Here is a 19383-nt window from a genome sequence, read left to right as displayed (position 1 = left end):
AGGACAGTTGCATTCACAGTTTAAATTTTTTAGTTTACCCTTTTCACCATTGATATTTGCAAAATCCAGACTTAAAATATATACATATATATATCAGCCATGTCACACAAAGGCTTATATCTCAATTTGTTTCATGTCATTAAAAAGACGTACTGAGTTTGAAGCTCCTTTCAAATTTATTCTTCAAATATAAACCCAGGGAAATAGTGTAAGACTGCAAAGGTTTCATTTATACCACTCAGGATCACAGGCTTTGGAGTCAGGCAAATTTGGAGTCAGAGATGCAGTGCCTGACATCGCCTTTTCCCGTTTCGCCCAGTGTCTCTGAGACTCAGTTTCCTTCCCTGCTTGTTATTCAGTCACTCAGTCGTGTCCGACTCTCTGCCACCCCATGGACTATAGCCTCCCAGGCTCCTCTGTCCGTGGGATTTCCCAGGCAAGAACACTGGAGTGGGTTGCCATTTCCTTCTCCAGGAGATCTTCCGGACCCAGAGATCAAACCTGCGTCTCCTGCATTAGCAAGCGGATTCTTTACCACTGAACCACCAGAGAAGCTTAGTACCTGCTTCATGGGGTTGTTGTGAGAGTTCCATAAGATAACACACATAAACTTCTTAGTGCTTCTTCTGGTACAACTACTCCATAAATATCAGCTATTTTATTTTATAGTAATTGGAACAGTGGGACTTCCCTGGTGGTCCAGTGGTTAAAGTCTCTGTGCTTCCACTTCAGAGGGTGTGGTTTTGATCCCTGGTTGGGAGTGTAAGATCCCACATGCTAGCACAGTGTGGCTAAAAAAAAAAGAAAAGAAAATAATTAGAACAACTTCACTAAAATGTAATTATGGTCTCTTGTCAGAATAATGGCACTGTGGCTGACTCATTGCCTAATACAACTGAAAAACAAATTTCAGCATTGTGTAACAGCTAATGAACATGAATAGCCATTTTGAGAAAATAATGAGGAATTCTGAATGTAGAATTAGAAGATTCATTCTATTCACTAGAAAAATTTTCACATCTTAGGAACATGTATCTTAAGTCCTTGTAAGAACTGTTGTGTATTAGTGACCATATACTTGAAATATTCAAGCAGGAAAATCTGCAGATAATAGTGCTCTGCCTTCCAGAACAAGGCCATTTCCAAGAACTGGTAATCAACGGAGGCCAAGATCACACCTCAACTAATTACTACATGTATGTTGCAAGCAGAACCATGTAGGAAACCGTACTGTTTGTTAATCTGCTACTCAGAGAACAGTGCTATAGTAGGGTCAGGTCAGGGTTTGGAGCTGGGCAACACAGGCTCTAGTCCAATCTTTGCCATTTAACTTGCTGTGTGGCTTGGGGCCAGTTTGCTTGACTATTCTGAACCTCAGTTTCCTCATCCATTGTCATTGTTGTTGTTGTTCAGTTGCTCAGTCACGTCCGACTCTTTGCGACCCCATGGACCGCAGCATGCCAGGCTTCTCTGTCCATCACCAGCTCCTGGAGCTTGCTCAAACTCATGTCCATCAGTTTGGTGATGCCATCCAACCATTTCATCCTCTGTCCTCACCTTCTCCTCCTGCCCTCAATCTTTCCCAGCATCAGGGTCTTTTCCAGTGACTGAATTCTTCTCATCAGGTGGCCAAAGTATTGGAGCTTCAGCTTCAGCATCAGTCCTTCCGATGAATATTCAGAGTTGATTTCCTGTAGGATTGACTGGTTTGATCTCCTTGCAGTCCAAGGGACTCTCAAGAGTCTTCTCATCCATAAAGTGGGGCTGTTATGAACCCAACCCCGTCAATAGAGGAAGGTCAAATTTTACAATATGCATAAAAGTACTGAAGCAAAATACCATTAATAGTACTGATATCATTACAAATACTATTACTAGTCCATTATTGCAAAGAAAATGAAAGGGCACCAAGAAGAACATCAGTCCCCCCATGTTATACAGCACCAGTGTAACTTCTACTCCTCTGATACAAGACAGATGTCTCCAGAATGGTGATGATGCTCAGCCTTCTTCTTGAGTCGAGGCCGGGGGAGAGTTCTTATCCTATCATAGATATCATACTGTTTCTCAAAAACATCATTAGTGCTATTGAAATTCCACAGTAAACACAAATATAAGTTTCTATTTTCTTTAACCTAAATTTAGGTGAACTGATAGATAACAAGGGTAAAACTGGCTCAGTTAATAAGCAAAGTCAAATCCATTCTCCATATACCAAATTATTTACTAACTCATTACACCACCTCGCTCCCTTAAGTTCTCTAACAGTTTGCCAATGTTAGAAGGATCAACTGGAAGCTCCCTCTCCTGGCCCCCAAGACCTTTGATGATCTGGCCTCTGAATCCTCCACCTGATACTTTTCTTTCCTCCCTGCTCAACTTTATAGAGTTTTGCAAAGGTCCTTCACTCTTCCTGGGATACCCTAACCCCCTTTCTGCCAGATCAGTTTTCATTAATTCTTCTAATTAATTAGAACCATGCCTGGCGTGTATAAGTGGACGTTCAATAAACATTTAAACAAATTGACTTGAAATCAGATGGCTCCCACATAGACTAAAATAACCAGATATTTCTGTTTCTGCATGGCCTTGCAAAGTTCAGAATTATTCCTACAGCCTGAATAGATTCCATGTCATTGAAGGACAGTAGCTCTTAAAAATTGTTTTGGCATTTTGTACATGGCACTCTTCTAAACGATGCTGATGAGAACTTGCTTCCTAGACACCGATGGAGCTAAGAAGCCACAATACATGTTTTAATAAATAGACTTTAAAATATAGCACTTAAAATGCAGTATTCCCTATTGCCAATTGCAAAAGTTTGCACAATAAAGAAGCATTTATTCTATTATTTAACAATAAAGCAAGTCGGTGTGTGGATATTCACATGTGTATATGCCTAAGAAAGTTATGGTAGCAATGTTCATATAAGGTAAGCCATTCCTTTGGGCCACAGTCAAAAGAATTTAGTTACTGTAATGACAAAGGGGCTTCCATATATTAATACCAAAAGACCTTTTCCCCAAAAGTAATGGAGAGGTCCCAAAACTGGATCCTGGTCACAGTATTGTCTCTGTCTGTCTCTGTCTCACACACACACACGCACAGACTCACAGACTCTTTGGAATTTTAAAGGTCCAAGTAGATTCGCTAATAAAAGGATGAAATGCTTTTTCTTCTATAAATCATAATAAAGTGTTGCAAGATAAAGGAACAACTAAGGTTGCAAATCATCAGCTGCTGCTCTAAAACGGAGACCCGTCATATTAACTCCCAACTCAAACACCTAGTTTTAAAGATTTACCTTTAAGAAACCTAAAAGCTGTATCCTGCCTCATCAACAACAGCCTCAAACTGTTCCCTGTCATCGAAGAAAACAAATCTTTTGCTCCTTCCTGCCTCAGGGAGACAGAGGGACCGAGGTGGTCCTCAGTGGCTGAATTAGATGAAAGACTTGCCTTCCACCATGGAGACATGGAGTCTAATCAAGTGAAATGAGTTTTGAGATCCCAGCTCGTTTCCTCAGGGAGATCAGTTCACATTACAAAATCACGACATCTCATTCATCACAGCTGACGTGGTCTTTGCTCAGGAGAGGACCCCAATTGGGACTAAACCACCTGTCTCCTCTTGAAAGGGGGCACTTTATCCAAGTTAGAGTTGAAAGCCTTGGAGTGAGAAAGCTTGCCAGCTTTCACCCAAGTGATGCATATGCAACATGGAAGGGAACTTAGGCTTGAAAAAGGGAAGACAAGTTGAAGGAAGATTGGTAGTTATACTTTAAATGATCTGAGATATGAATAACTATACTGGAGATGCTAAGGCCTTGTGGTCAGGAGAGCCAAGAGTGGGCCTCCCTCTTCTTTATCTCCTAGATTTTATTAAACAGAAATAGGAAGGATAAGCATTTCTGTGCATCAGGGTTTAAAATGGCAAAGAAAATCTCCTGCTCTCCAGGCTGATATATGATCATCATTTTCTTTTATTTCTTTCAGGGCATCGTTGTCACGCCCCTGCTACTGCTGCTTTTTGTGAGTATTTTCATGTTGTTTTTAATATCTTTTATTAAAAGCCATCTACAACCCTTTAAGAAAGATATTTAGGAAAAAAAAAACTGAAATTGAAATCTTTTTACACCACTTGGCATCATATTTTGAACTGTTCTTCCGGGTGAGCTGTACAAAGTCAGAATCTCTGTAGTCTCATAATCGCAGACAGCAGCAGGACCCATTTATCAGGCCTCTGACTCCTGGCTAAATCATTAATTATTACAAATTAGCACCCTGTGACATAGGTCAAAAATGTGCTACACTTTATTTTCACATTAGTAAGACTAAAGTGATTACTAATGATCTAGGTTGATAGAAAGAGCCTTGTTCCAGGGGACCAGACAAACCTTAGTTCCCAGTGCTGGTACTGATAGGAAATGGCTTTCTCACTCTGGGGAATACTGCCCCGATTTTTTCATCTGTAGAGTGGGAAACAGTAACACCTACCCCAGTCTGCTCCCAAGGATGTGCTTCAGGAAAAGAAAAACTAATATAAGCTACTGGTACACCAGTAGCAAAAGTTGTTCTGAAAATAAAAAATGCTAATTACCTATCTTATTTCTTTTTTGGCACTAGGCATATGAGAAATTAGATGAGAGATTATAATGAAATTAATGTTATCTCATGCTGAGAAAAGCATATGTAATCATGAATGATACCTAAAATATTTTATGAACTGTGCATTTTTCATACACAACATCTCCCAAATATAAATCACTCCACTCATCACTGAAATAGAGTGGGGATGTGTTTCTAGAAGTGAAATGTAGCTGTTTGACTAGCACTATTTGTCAGTGAATTAAAACTGTGGGGAAAATTTATTTAATTATAGTGTAATTACCCAAGTTGGAATTCAATTAAAGTAATAGAGTGAGGGACTTCATTTCTTACAAGCTGTGTGGGAAGTGGAGAGAAAAAGATGCCTTACTAAACAGTTGGATTTTGCATCTTTCATGAAAGACATTACCTGCCAGTAATAATCCTCAGCTTTACCATGCCGTTTGAAATGCCACCTCTGTCCTTAGAAGGTAAGGAGTGTCAATAACCACATCACTTCCCACAGCATAACAGACCTCATTTATTTAGAATCACCAGTTCAGAATTTGCCATGAGTTACACTGAAAATGAAGTGAATGTTATTTGCATTCATTGGGAAGAAAAGACTTGGTCTATATCTACCTGCTCACTAAATGTGAGAGCTAGGATCATCCCTCAGTGTTTTTCTCCAGGACCTGGGACAGTAACTTCCTAGGAACAGCCCTCAGTGGCCACAGGGTGCAGGCCAGCCTGGGGTCCGCAGTGGCAGTGAGCCAGAGAAGCCGTGTAGAGCTGGGCATATACAGAATGTCCAACAGTATGTGGCCTAGGCTTTCTCCATTGCAGAAGAGTAGCATCTCTTACTCCACAACCCTTTGAAAAAGATCACAGTCACAGCTAGGGGGCTGAGACCAAGGTAGGACTTTTGAGTATCTCAGAGCCTGGAGTCTTTTGAGACACTGTTTGAACTTGTGACCAAAGAAGCAAGTGAGAACCTTTCTCCCTTTCCTACCTGTTGCCATGCTATAGGCAAGATGTGCCCCGCTGGTTAATATTAATGGTGTCATGCTATTGCAAGTTTGCCCACTCTTAGACCCTTAGACTTGTGAGCTTTAGTTGGCTCAACATTTTTAAATCATCAAGGCACAAGAATAGTGAAAGAGACCCCAAGACCCTCAACTCAAATGCTTAATGCCTCCCTTTTGAGCTAACTGGGCTGTTCCACTAGGTTAAATGGCACCATCACACGACTTCAGTGGCTATTTCTATATTATATGACTTAAAATCACTTACACAGTATATAACGATTTTTGTCTGTTTAGGTTGGTGTGCATTTTTACAAACAATGGGAATTGCTTAAACACTTGGGTGACTAGGCTTCACTTACTGCGTAGAACAAAAATCTGATTGACTTACATTTCATTAAAAATGCAGTGTTTTTCATCAACAGTTCTGCTGTGGTTAACCCAAATGATATGTTGTATTTCCCTAAAAGATAGGTTGAAGTTCTAATCCCTGTGTGTGTGTGTGTGTGTGTGTGTGTGAAGTCGCTAAGTTGTGTCTGACTCTCTGGGTCCCTATGGACTGTAGCCCACCAGGCTCCTCTGTCCATGGGATTTCCCAGGCAAGAATACTGGAGTGGGTTGCCATGCCCTCCTCCAGGGGATCTCCCTGACTCAGGGATCAAACCCACACCCTTATGTCTCCTGCATTGGCAGGTGGTTCCGTTACCACTAGCACCACCTGGGAAGCCCCTCTACTCTCTAGTGCGTCCGAATGTGGCCTTATTTGAAATAGGGGTATTGCAGTTGTAATTAGTTAAGATGATGTCAAACTGGGATAGGGTGGGTCCTTAATCCAACATGACCAGTGAACCAGTGAGGTTGCTCAGTCATGTCTGACTCTTTGTGATCCCATGGACTGTAGCCTACCTCCATGTAGGTAGTCTCCTCCATCTGTGGAATTTTCCAGGCAAGAGTACGGGAATGGGTTGCCATGCCCTCCTCCAGAGGATCTTCCTGACCCAGGGATTGAACCCAGGTCTGTCGCACTGCAGGCAGATGCTTTACCGTCTGAGCCGCCAGGGAAGCCAAGGTGACTGGTGTCCTTAAAGAAGACGAGTCAGAGACCCACAGGGAGAATGCCATGTCATGATGGAGGCAGAGATTAGAGTGATGCATCTGCACGCCAAGGAGCACCAGGGGTTGCCAGCAAACTTCAAAAGCTAGAAGAGACAAGGAAGAATTCTCTACGGATTTAAGAGGGACCACGGTCTTGCTTGATTTCAGACCTACAGTTTCCACAACTGTGAAGCAATACATTTCTGTTTTTTTAAGCCACCCGGTTTGTGGTGTTTTGTTACGAAAGTAAAAAAAAAACTAATACAGCCCATGAAAATTGAATTGTCTTTTTATCATCATTAGAAATGGGAATTTCTAGATAGTCAGGCACAGTAGCTAGTAAAAGCCATTTTTGCTGATGGAATCTCAGTTGTCTGTATTCTCAATATCTTCTCAGAATGTTCCTGTTACTACCTTACTCCAATTGAATGCTGTCTTCTGATTCATGTTTCTGCTGCTGGCACCTTTCATATTACTGAGCCTTAAAGGGGAATAAGGTGTCTTTCTTGCACCTCATTACCAATTCCAGATCACTTCTCATGCCTTCTCCATAAAATCCCCTACTACCTTTAAAGGTAATGCTGTACACCTATAGTACCTTCTGCTGCTTCTTGTAAACTGTCAGTGGAATGCTAGGTCATGCTCTAAGAGTCTAGAAAAATGTTTGCACCTTTCCATTGTCCCTTTTTTAACAGTACACTTGGATTGACTCTAGGTGTTTTCAATATTCACATGGTTGACCTATCCAATACGTTGGCCTCTAAATTCTTGACCCCTTCTCCAATTAGATTGCCTTCCATTTAATCCCAGCCAGTCATCTCTGCAGTCAGACCCTTGACTTATTAGCTGCCAATAACAGCGTCCTTCCATAATCCTATTTTCAAATATCTTCTCCTACTGACACCTCCTATCTTTGTAACTTACTCCACAAATTAAGAATTCTTCAAACTTGCCAGAAGGGCCAGTTTATTTACCTTATCACCTTCACAATGCTTCTAGCAAATCCGCCCTACCTCACCCTCTTATCCTCACATTCCATCTGACCAAGCGTGGATCTCATGGTTCATCACTGTAATTACTTTGTTACATCCACCATCAACAACCTTGCTCATCTCGTATTGCTTCCTGTTTGCCTGGCAAGTGCCAAGTCTGCTTAAATCCAACTTTAGACCTTTTTGTATTTATACCTGAACACACTGGAGCACCCACTCTCATGCTGACTGGTCTCATTCGAAATTCATGACAACTAATTGTAAATGAGCCCGGCAGTCCTACTCCCTTCCCCTAATTAACAGACATTCCCACTCTCTAGAGAATCATTTCACACCTTCTCAAATCTCCATTGCCTCTTTTCTTTTTTCATCTCAACTGATGCAAAAAGGAAATTAACTGATGAAGAAGTCAAAAGCAATCAGACAAATTTATAAGATCCCATCCATTTGTGTCTATATTCTTCACCTTCTCTCCTCTTTCTGTGGATGAATGATCTTTGCTTCCATCTAAGGCTAGTCCCTCCAGTTGTGCCATCCCTTTTCCTACTTGACAACAGGAGCTACACAGATTTCCCTCCTTCTCCTATGTCGTTAAATTTTCTATCTCTTCTGGATCATTTCTATGTGCATGTAAGCATTCTGTCATATTACACATCTCAAAAATTAAATTTCACCCTATCCTATGTGCACTGCACTTCTGTGACCTCTTTTATAACCCAGTTCCTCCAAAAAGCTATTTAAACTTACTCATCACTCATTCAGTAGTATGTGTTGAGTTCTTCCAATATACCAGACACTTTCCTGGGTGCCAAGTATATAGCAATGAGCAAAACAGGTATATCTTTGCTTTAATAGAGGATATATACTGGGTTTCCCAGGTGGTGCTAGTGGTAAAGAACCCTCCTTCCAATACAGGAAACCTAAGAGACACAGGTTTGATCCTTGGGTCATCCAGATTCTCTGGAGCAAGAAATAGCAACCCACTCCAGTATTCTTGCCTGAAGAATCCCATGGACAGAGAAGCCTAGCGGGCTACAGTCCTTGGGGCCTCAAAGAGTCAAACATGACTGAACCCTACTACTACGGTATATACTAGTGGAAAGAAAGAACCAACAAATAAGTAAAAATATATTGTATAAGGTGGGTGCTAAAGAAAAAAATAAAGTAAGGAAGGAGAGTGGGTTGGTGTTTGCTATTTTAAACAGGCTGGTCATGGTTAGACTCACTGAGCACAGACCTAGAGGAGATAAGAGAGTGAGTGTTCTGGTGGCAGAATGTTCCGGGTGGAAGGAACAGCAAGTGCCGAGGTCCTGAGAGCGTGCCTGGTGTCTAAGGCACAGTAGGGAGGCCAGCAAGGGGGCGAGTACATGGAGATGAGGTCAGAGATGCAGTGGAGGCCAAATGAGAGGGGACCTTAACGTCCTCCATAAGGCCTTTGAATTGTTATTCAAGAGAGGCTGGAGACCATGGGAAGAGTTTTGATCAAGGCAGTGGCATGTTTTGACATTCTCTTTAAAATAGTGATTCTGGATGCTGGGTTGAGTAGATTGTTAAGGGGATCGTGGTGGAGACGGGAAGACCAGTTGGAAAGCTAGTACAAGAGAGGCCGTTAACTTGGGCCAGCCTAGTTGAATAAATCTGGTAGGAAGTAGTTTTTTTAATTTCTGGAAAGAACTGAGAGGTTGAATAAAAATTGTGAGGGAAAGATACGAATCAAGGGTAACTACATCCCTGTGCAACTGGAACTATGGAATTGCCATTTATTAAGATAGGGAAGACTATAGGGCTGAACAAATTCAGCCTTGGACATGTCTGGATTAAGATGCCTTTCAGACATCTAAGGAGGGAAGTCAAGTAAGCAGTTGACTATATGTCTGGAATTCAGGAGGAAGGTCTAGACTAGAGATACACATTTGGGAAAGGTCAGCATAGAAATGGATTTTGAGTTAGATTGGATGAGATCACTAAAAAAAAACTAGAGAAAGAGAAAGTATCAGTAGCCTGCATTTGGGGCATTCTAATGTTAGGAGGTCTGCAAAGAAGACCAAAGATATCCAGTTTGCTTAGGAAGAACACCAAAAGATGCTCGGGTCCGAAAAGTCTAGCAGTGAATGTGTTTCAGAAGGGAGAAAGGGGCCAACCACTTCAAATGCTAGTAATAGCTCAGATAAAATAAAGTACAACAATTGGTGATTGATTCTTAATAAGTTGGAGGCCACTGGCAACCTTAATAAGAGCTATTTCAGCAGAGTTGTGGAGGTGAAAGCCTGATTGACATAGGTTTGAGAATGGATGAAGAAAGAAGAGTTAAAGACAGAATTCACTGTGCTCTAAAGTGTGCAGAAAATAGGACAGCAACAAAGTTAGTGAAGGCTCCAGAGAGGATTCTTTCTTAGGTTGGGAAAATTATTAGCATCTCTGTGTTGAGAGGTTCATTTGTATTGATACATTAATCCACTTAAAGAAGGAAAAATTGATATAGAAAAAAAGAGGGGATAATTAATGGATCCCTGTCCATGTAGGAGAAGGGGAATGAGTTCTAGTGTGTACAGGAGTATGGCCTCCTAAGCACAGGTAGTTCATCAGAGTAATGAGAGGGAAACCAGGAGATATGAGCAGAGATGTAGGTAAATTGGTTGATGTAAGTATAAGAGCCTGTTGAGTTCTCCTCTGGTCCTATTTTCTCAGTGGAGTGGCAAATAAGGTTAGGAGTAGAAGACAAGAAAAGGCAAGGAGGGGTTGGAGATTTGATGACAAAGGAGAGGACATGAAATAGTCATGTGGGCGAGTGAATGGGATGCTCAGATGCAATGGGATGGTCCAGCAGCCCCAGGGACCATCCTCAAAATCTCTACACTTGGCACTGGCTCAGCCTAAATCTCCTCACTTCCCCACTTCCAGATATCCACCCCCGAGGCTCCTTCCCTCACTTTCATCAGATCTCTAGTCAAATGTCATTTTAGGAGAGAGGTCTTTCCTCACTACTTCATGTGAGAGAATATATCATATTATTATTCCCCTCACTCCCTCCCCACCTACCATGCTTCATTGTTGCTCTTAGCACTTACTATCCTGTAACATCTTAATCACCAGTTAATGTGTTTATTATCTCTCTTCCCTAATGAGAGCAAAACATCACAAGATAGTAGAGACTTTATGTTTTGGTCACTGCTGTGACCCAGTGCTCAAAATAATGCCTGGCTGTGGAAGTCACTCACAAGCTTTTTTTTTTTTTTTTTTAAATGTATTTTCTTGGCCAAGCTGTGCAGCATGTCAGTTCTTAACTCCTTGACCAAGGATCTAAACCTCACCTCTTGCACTGGAAGTGCAGTCTTAACCACTGGACCACCAGGGAAGTTCCCACAAGCATTTTTGAATGGATGCTTGGTAAAGGAAAATTGTTTCTGTGCTCAGAGTACTTCTAATGCCAAAGGTACGAGTTTTCCAGAACAACCAATCTTCCAGTTCTCTTGGAACACCAACTGGGTATTCTACAGTGTGATTCATTTTGACACTGACTACAAGATTTAATACATATTCCCTCACAAGTGAAGGGTCCAGCCCCACAAGACTGCCTCTCACTTCAGGAGCCAATCTGAAGTAGTGGTTCCCAGGTTACCCACACTTTGGTCCAACTTAGCTACAAATCAGGGGGTCCTACAACCCCATCCTCGGGTTCAGTAATTTGCTCCCACTATTCACAGAACCCAGAGAAACACTTTATTTACTATTACTGGTTATTTATAAAGGAAACAAATAAACAGCCTGATGAACAGGTACATAGAGCAGGGTCCAGAAGGGTCCCAAGTGCAGAGTCTTTTGTGCCATGGAGTTTGGGCTGAGTCTACTCCCTGCATATGGATGCATTCTCCAACCTGGGAGTTCTCTGAATCTTTCTGTGCCAGGTACTGAGGACAAAATCCAAACAACATAACAACACATGCTCTTATCACCCCATCACTCAGGAAATTATGAGGGTTTCGGAGCTTCTGTGCTAGGGGGCAAAAAACAAATTTATTTTTCTTACCATATCACCACATCACAGTTGTGTGGGTTGATAGATAGGTGCCTCTAATCAAAGAATCAGGCTAGGGTGGCTTTTCGGGCTAGTATTTCCTGGTTACCTGCTCTACCTTCAGGGCCTCGTTTCTTACTGTAAAGCCATTTTGAAGGGACTAATTTCACTTCCCTCACTGTCTGTTGTGGGGAGGCAGTGTGGTATGGGGAGAGGGCATCTTGTTTTGGTTCAATCTGCAGTCAGCATCTATTGTGAACAGTGAATTTTCTATAACTCTTCTCAGCCTCAGTTTTCACCTCCATAAAGTAAGAATTTTGATAAGATGAAATGAGTCTGTTTATGGGAAAGCATGTTGTAAACTGTAAAGAATCATCAGGTACTAGTTTTTTGTGTTTTTTTTTTTTAATTTTATTTATTTAGTTTTTTTGGCTGTGCTGGGTCTTTTGCTGCTCATGTGGGCTTTCTCTGGTTGCAGCAAGTGGGTGCTACTCTCTGGCTGTGGTGCTCAGGATTCTCACTGCAGAGGCTTCTCTTGTTGCTGGGCACAGGCTGGAGGGTGCTCGGGCTTCAGGATTGTGGCACATGGGCTTAGCTGCTCCTCAGCATGTGGGATCTTCCCAGACCAGGGATCAAACCTGTGTTCCCTGCATCGGCAGGCAGATTCTTAACCACTGAACCACCAGGAAAGTCCAATGCTAGTTACTTAAATTTGACACCTTATAAAAGAAAATAGAAAATAATGCCCAAAAGAATGTTAAGTTTCTGCAAAAGCATGTATCTGATGAAATACCCCAGTGGTCTGCTTAGTCCAGACCTTAGTGATGGGCTGTGTCTTAAAACTTAAAACTTTAAGATTCTTCAACTATCTGTAGCCTATAATCCTATAAACTTGTGTGTAAATGAATCCAGTATTTACCGTGGCTGGCAGTGAGCACAGTGAAACTTCCCTAAATAACACTGTTCACCCCTAAGATTCAAAGTTGTTTTGTTTTTTTCTTTACATATATCACCTCAGTTTTCTTGATAACACACCTCTGATATTGGCAGAGGCAGAAATTGTTGTCTTTATTTTGTCAGTGGATGTGTATCAAACTGTGGATTTCAAATCTGTAAGGATAAATAAAGGCTTTGTCAGTTTCCCAGGTGGCTCAGTGATGAAGAATTCACCTGCCAATGCAGGAGATACAGGTTCAGTCCCTGAGTGGGGAAGATGCCCTAGAGAAGGAATTAGCAACCCGCTTCCATATTCTTGCCTGGAAAATTCCATGGACAGAGGAGCCTGTCAGGCTACGGTCCATGGAGTCACAAAGAGTCAGACACCACCAAGAAACTGAGCATACAAACTAGCTAAAAACTACACTTATAGAAGTTCACTTATTTGAAATTCTATATGAGTTGTCCTTCTGAAACAGTATTTCACGTGGTAAGCATCCACTAGATTTTGTTCTCCTGGGCCAGGAACCATGAATATTTTATTCATTAACTTATCTCTGATGCCAAATATTCAACATTTGTTGAAAGGAGGGGAATAGAAAGATAGTTGCGTAGTGGTTCGGTTCAGTTCAGTGGCTCAGTCCTGTCCGACTCTTTGCGACCCCATGGACTGCAGCACACCAGGGAAAAGTGATTAGAGTGATTCAAATGATAAATAAGAGATTCAAAGGTTAGGATCTCAGCCTGATTCATGAAGCCTTACTTTGTATTTGCTGTGAAAAATAATGTACAGTTTTTTAAATAATGTTCAACAAAACAGCCATTCTTTTATTCAGTGTTTGAATGACTACTGTGCACTGTGAATATTGCAAACACCAACCTGACATTGATTCTTCCCTCAAAGAATTTATGATTTAATAAAGAAAATAGAATATATTCACAGGTAATTAAAATCCAAAGCAAAAATTATACCACAAGTATAATATTTCAAGGGAGATTACTAAAAAAAAAGTCATTCAACAAAAGTGTTTTTTTACAATGAATTTTTACTGAAAAACTTAAATTTTTTATTTTATTGAAGTATAGTTGATTTACAATGTTGTGTTACTATATACTCAAAGTGACTCAGTTATATATATATTACTTTTCATTCTTTTTCCATGATGATTTATCACAGGACATTGCATGTAGTTCGCTGTGCTGTACACGAGGGCCTTGTTGTTCACCCATCCTGTATGCAATAGTTTGCATCTGCTAATCCCAAACTCCCAGTCCGTCTCTTCCCCACCTCTCCACCTCCTTGGCAACCTCAAGTCTGTTCTGTGTGTCTGTGAATCTGTTTCTGTCTTGTAGATAAGTTCATTTGTGTCATATTTTAAATTCCACATAGAAATGATATCATATGGCATTTGTATTTCTCTTTTTGACTTACTTCACTTAGTATGATAATCTGTAGTTCTATCCATTTTGCTGCAGTTGGCATTGTTTCATTCTTTTTATGGCCGAGTAATATTCCATTTGTATATGTATATACACACCACATCTTTATCCATTCATTTGTCGATGAGCACTTAGATTGTTTCTATGTGTTGACTATTGTAAATAGTGCTGCTATGAACGTATGGGTGCGTGTATCTTTTTGAATTAATATTTTGTCTGGATATATACCCAGGAAAGGAATTGCTGGGTCATATGGTAGCTCTATTTTTAGTTTTTTTTGAGGAAACTCCATACTGTTTTCCATAGTGGCTGCGTCAATTGACATTCCTACCAACAGTGTAGGAGGGTTCCCTTTTTGAAAGAAAACTTCTAATTTGAGGAGAGAGAGAAGTAGATGGAAACTTCTAATATTTCTCAAGGGATGTCCTACTTCAGGGTCTTTTCATGTGCATGGTTCATGATTCTCAGTTATGCCTAACATCACTTGAAACTTGCAAATTTTTCCTTTTTTTTGATGTGGTTTTTCACTAATACTATGTTTACCAGCCATCATTATAGTTTTTTTTCAACAGCAAATAACAGAGAAGAATGGTGGAGAGAGCTTTGAAAGCTTGAAACACAGTGTTGTGGGTGATGAAGATGGCGAGGCCCTGGTGCTGAGTCAAGGGCTTAGGCTGTGGGGTCAGGACCAGCCAGCAGGCAGCAAGAAGCTGCCACCTCTGTGGACTCTTGTTCCGCTGAGTCTCCTTAGCAGCCTCCTCACACCTTCTTCCCAGCCTCATCTCGGTGACTGAGGAATGAAAGGAAGCAATGTCCAAACTTCTGTCTTACTGCCTCTAAAGTTAAAACAAAGATGGTCAGAAATAACTGTGTTCATACTGTAGAACAGGTCAGTCTAATTCAATGCAATTGTGATATAAGGAGACCAGATATTGGATGGTGTTACCATATCTCAAGCCCCATGATTTTGCAGACCATCAGTTTATTTAAATAAGTTCATGCTTGTCAGGGAAAGGTCAGTAGCACTTTGAATTTGTGCCATTAGAATTGCAGATCAAGGCCTCATTTCCCCCCTAGCCGCAGAGGTCAACTGACCATCAAGAGCTCTGGAAACGTGTAGAGTGGAAACTCTGCTGAAAGTCACATCCTCAGAGTTATAGATCAGACAGTATTCCCTGTGGGGGGTGGTCACATCAATACCGTGTGTGTGTGTGAGTGTGTGCGTGTGTGTGTGTGTGAGTTGCTCAGTTGTGTGTGACACTTTGTGATGCTATGGACTGTAGCCGTCCAGGCACCTTTGTCCGTGGAATTCTCCAAGGCAAGAATACTGGATTGGGTTGCCATTCCCTCCTCCAGAGGATTTTCCTGATCCAGGGATCGAACCTGGGTCTTCTGCTTTGCAGGCATATTTTTTACCATCTGAGCCACCAGGTCAATACCTGAGAATATTTAATAAACATTTACCACATGCTTACCCATTCATTAGCATGTAAGCTCCCCTTAAGTAAGTGGGAGCACCACCAGCTCTGTTATTATATCAACTGATTTTCTATGACTTGATTTATGACTTGATTTCTTAGAAATCTGGCCCCTCATCAAGCAGATATTTCAATGCCATTGTGATAACTGGACATGTATACACACATGTGCACACACACAAACATGTATGCATAACCCCATGGTGCACACCACACCCTGTTTCTCGGCTGACTGTATGTTCCATTAGTCTGTCTCTTCTGTCACTTTCTGTTTCAGCAGTTTTTAATTCCAATAGGCTTGAATTCTCACGACACTGTATAGGAAACCTTATTTTTCCAGAGATGAGGGGCAGGTGGTGGAGGGAGAGGTAGAAAAATCTTTATTGAGTAGCTGTTGTGTTGTGTGTTAGTTGCTATATGGTACTTTGTGGGGCTTCCTGGGTAGCTCAGCTGGTAAAGAATCCACCTGCAATGCTGGAGACCCCGGTTCGATTCCTGGGTTGGGAAGATCCCCTGGAGGAGAGCATGGCAACCAACTCCAGTATTCTTTCCTGGAGAATCACGTTGGACAGAGGAGCCTGGTGGGCTACAGTCCGTGGGGCCACAGAGAGTCAGACTGAGCAACTAAGCAACAGAACAGCACACAGTACTTTCTACATAATTACATGTGAGGAGCATGAGTACCTTCAGAAGCAGGTATATCCTCACTCATATGAGAAAAGTTAAGTTCAAAGAGGTTTTGTGGTTCTTGAGACCGCATGGCTGGTTAAGAACACAGGGCACTTTCGGGCAGCATTCCTTCCTGTTGTGCTTACAAAACATGCCTCCTCGGAGACAGGTGGTTTTATTTATTTATTTTTTTTAAGATTTTTTTCATGTGGGCCATTTGTAAGTCTTTATTAAATTTGTTATACTGTTCCTTCTGTTTTCTGTCTTGGTTTTTTGGCCTCAAGGCATGTGGGATCTTATCTCCCTGAAGAGGGATTAAACCCACACCCCCTGCCTTGGAAGCCAAAATCTTAACCACTGGACCACCAAGAAAGTCTCAGACAGGTGGTTTTAAGGCATGTTATCAACACTTAGTTACTACTTCCTGGACATGTATATTCTAAGTAACATAGGAAGGATAAACAGAATGAGGTATAATTATTGCCTTGAAAAAGCTTAAACCTTCTGTGAGTAAATAAGAATAAAGATTATGGAGAAATTTACAGGAAAAATAAACTACCATTCTGTGATTCAGACTGAATTTCATAGGAATTCACAGAGGAGCAACGTTAGCATGGGCAAGAGACATCAGTGGCAGCTTTTGAGGCCACGGTCATCATTAGTTTCTCTAGTAATTGGCACCTGTGATAGAAAATCCTCCAACTTTTGATCCCATCAATGTAAACAAAAACAACGAATCCAGTCATTAGTGTCATGCACAGTACTGTTATTTTTTGTAGTATATGCCCAACGATGGGGGCGTCTCTGAGGGGTCACTTGTGTGTGATGTAGAAAATGTGTGTGTGTGTGTTTGAGTGTTAGTCGCTCAGTTGTGTCTGACCCTGCAACCCTATGGACTGTAGCCTGCCAGGCTCCTCTATCCATGGGATTCTCCAGGCAAGAGTACTAGAGTGGGTTGCCATTCCCTTCTCCAGGGGATCTTCCTGACATAGGAATCGAACCTGGGTCTCCTGCCTTGCAGGCAGATTCTTTACCACCACTCTGAACCACCAGGGAAGCCTGGAGAAAATGATAATAAAGCATAAAGCCCTTGAAGAGAAATTACCCCGCGATTGACCCAGTAGCTCCACACTTATCATAATTTGTTCCTGAAGCAAGTAAGATGGATCCCCTCCCATTGAGCTTTGAATAACCAGAACGTACCGTTGTATGTAGTTTCTATCAATTATTGGAAGATAACCTTTTGATCTCATGTTTTCAATTAGCATATAACCCAAAGAAATGTTTTACCTATATTTTTAATCTTTAAAAAAAATCATTTAAAGCCTATTTTTTTCTTTGTTGCTCAGGAAAGGAAAAAGACCATGCATCTAGATATAAAAAGGATCATTTCCTCCACAGACCATACATCTTCCATGCCCATAACCCATCTTTAGTTTGATAAATGCAGCTGAATCAGTACAGCTTTTTAACAACCATATTCTTAATTTTGATATAAATGGTAGTCACTTTCCATTGAGCCTGTCGGCTGTTACACATTTCAGTCATTGATTTTGAGTAAGTTATCAGTGCAGTTTGCATGTATCCCTGTGAGATCAGGGGCAGCAGAATGAGAGAAGGCTGGACCGCAGTTTTAGGGCGAGATGGGAATCTAAGCTCGGGGGATGGAAGCCGGTGACCCTCTCTGTCTCCTGTGTGCACGCCTTGTCTTTGTGACGGGAAGGGGACAGTGTTTATGCGCATGTCTGTGTGTGGGCATGAGAAAGTTAGATGCAGGGACTTCCCTGCTGGTCCAGCGGTTAAGAATCAGTGCTTCCAGTGAAGTGGGTGCAGGTTCGATCCTTGGTCAGGGAGCTGAAATCCTACATGCCTGGTGGTCAAAAAACCAAAACATAAATCAAAAGCAGTATTTTAACAAATTCAGTGAAAACTTTAGAAAGTGGTCGCATCAAAAAAAAGTAAGAAAAGATGGAGACCCACTGGTAAGCAGGTCTCCTCCTCTTTCCCTTCCTTGGGGCTGGGCTCTGGGTGGCAGGGGCCGGGGAGGGGCCAGACTGGGCGGGAAGGGGACGCATCTTGCTCGCTCCGTCAGCCTGCAGTGCCTTCCTGCTGATTTCCTCCTCTACAGTCTGAACTGTAAATACCTATTCTTCTTTTTCTCTGAATGTGGCACTCATGAGAGCAAAGACCAGTCATCGGGGGTGAATTATTTAATACAATAATGTTTTAATAGCTGAGAGGAGACACAAATAGTCGTGGTGCCTGTGGCTAATGGATTTCCCTGGTAGGAGATAAAAGGCTGATTACACAGCAGGGCAAGTGAGGACCTGGTGCGTTAATGACAATTCACAGGTCAGCTCACTTACAGGAGTGATTTAAACGCACCATCTGTTTTCTAACAGTAGGTTGATAACTATGATTTTACAGACAGCCGGCGTCTCTTCATCAAGAACTTATCTGTCTTTCTGAGTCTGGTTAGTTGGGCCCCATAAAATCTCACTGACTGGTCCATCCAGATACTTTCCAAATCAAATAGTTTCTAAGTTGAATGGATCGATAGCAGCCAGTCTTGCTTCATTCAACTCAGCCTTCCTCTGCCAGGTTAGAAAATTAAATCCTAATGCCCTGAAGCAGCCCTTGTATATACTGGATTAGCTTATCCCTTCTCTCTCTTTTTTTAAAAACAAAAAAATTATTTATATATTTGGCTGCACTGGGTCTTCGTTGCAGCACACAGGATATTTGATCTTCATTGTGGCACATGGGCTCTTGGCTGTGGCGTGTGGGATCTAGTTCCCTGAGCAGGGATTGAACCTGAGGCCCCTGCACTAGGAGCTCAGAGTCTTAGCCACTGGACGACCAGGGAAGTCCCTGGATTAACCTCTTTCTGATACACATACCTCAGTTCTAATTATGTACCATCCTTGAGAGAGTTAATAAAAAGTCCCTCAAATAATTTCCTGAGTCCTCTGGTTCAAATCCAGAAACCCAGTTGAGAAAGGCTGCACCGGCATCCACGGCTTATCAAGATTCCTGCCATCCCCCCCCTTTATCTTTTTTCCCTCCCTCTTCTTGCTTCTGCCTATGTCCTTCTCCATGCATCCCCCCAACACACACACACACACACACACACACACACTCACATTC

At 41.7% G+C, this 19383-nt stretch overlaps 1 protein-coding gene across 3 annotated transcripts in view; it reads left to right on the top strand.

Moving 5' to 3' along the window:
- Positions 1-19383, top strand: part of SLC10A7 (solute carrier family 10 member 7) — a 287835-nt gene that overhangs the window by 209042 nt on the left and 59410 nt on the right. For 2 of the 3 annotated variants that reach the window (XM_043902560.1, XM_043902559.1), the window contains one exon: positions 3996-4031. In XM_043902560.1, the coding sequence (XP_043758495.1) occupies positions 3996-4031 (36 nt within the window). Of the gene's footprint in view, positions 1-3995; positions 4032-6642; positions 8633-19383 lie in introns of those variants that run through there. The other variant, XM_043902561.1, reaches the window with a different exon arrangement.

This window comes from Cervus elaphus, chromosome 5 (assembly GCF_910594005.1).
Source record: "Cervus elaphus chromosome 5, mCerEla1.1, whole genome shotgun sequence".
Taxonomy (NCBI): Eukaryota; Metazoa; Chordata; class Mammalia; order Artiodactyla; family Cervidae; genus Cervus; species Cervus elaphus.
This window is presented reverse-complemented; position numbering and strand designations above follow the sequence as displayed.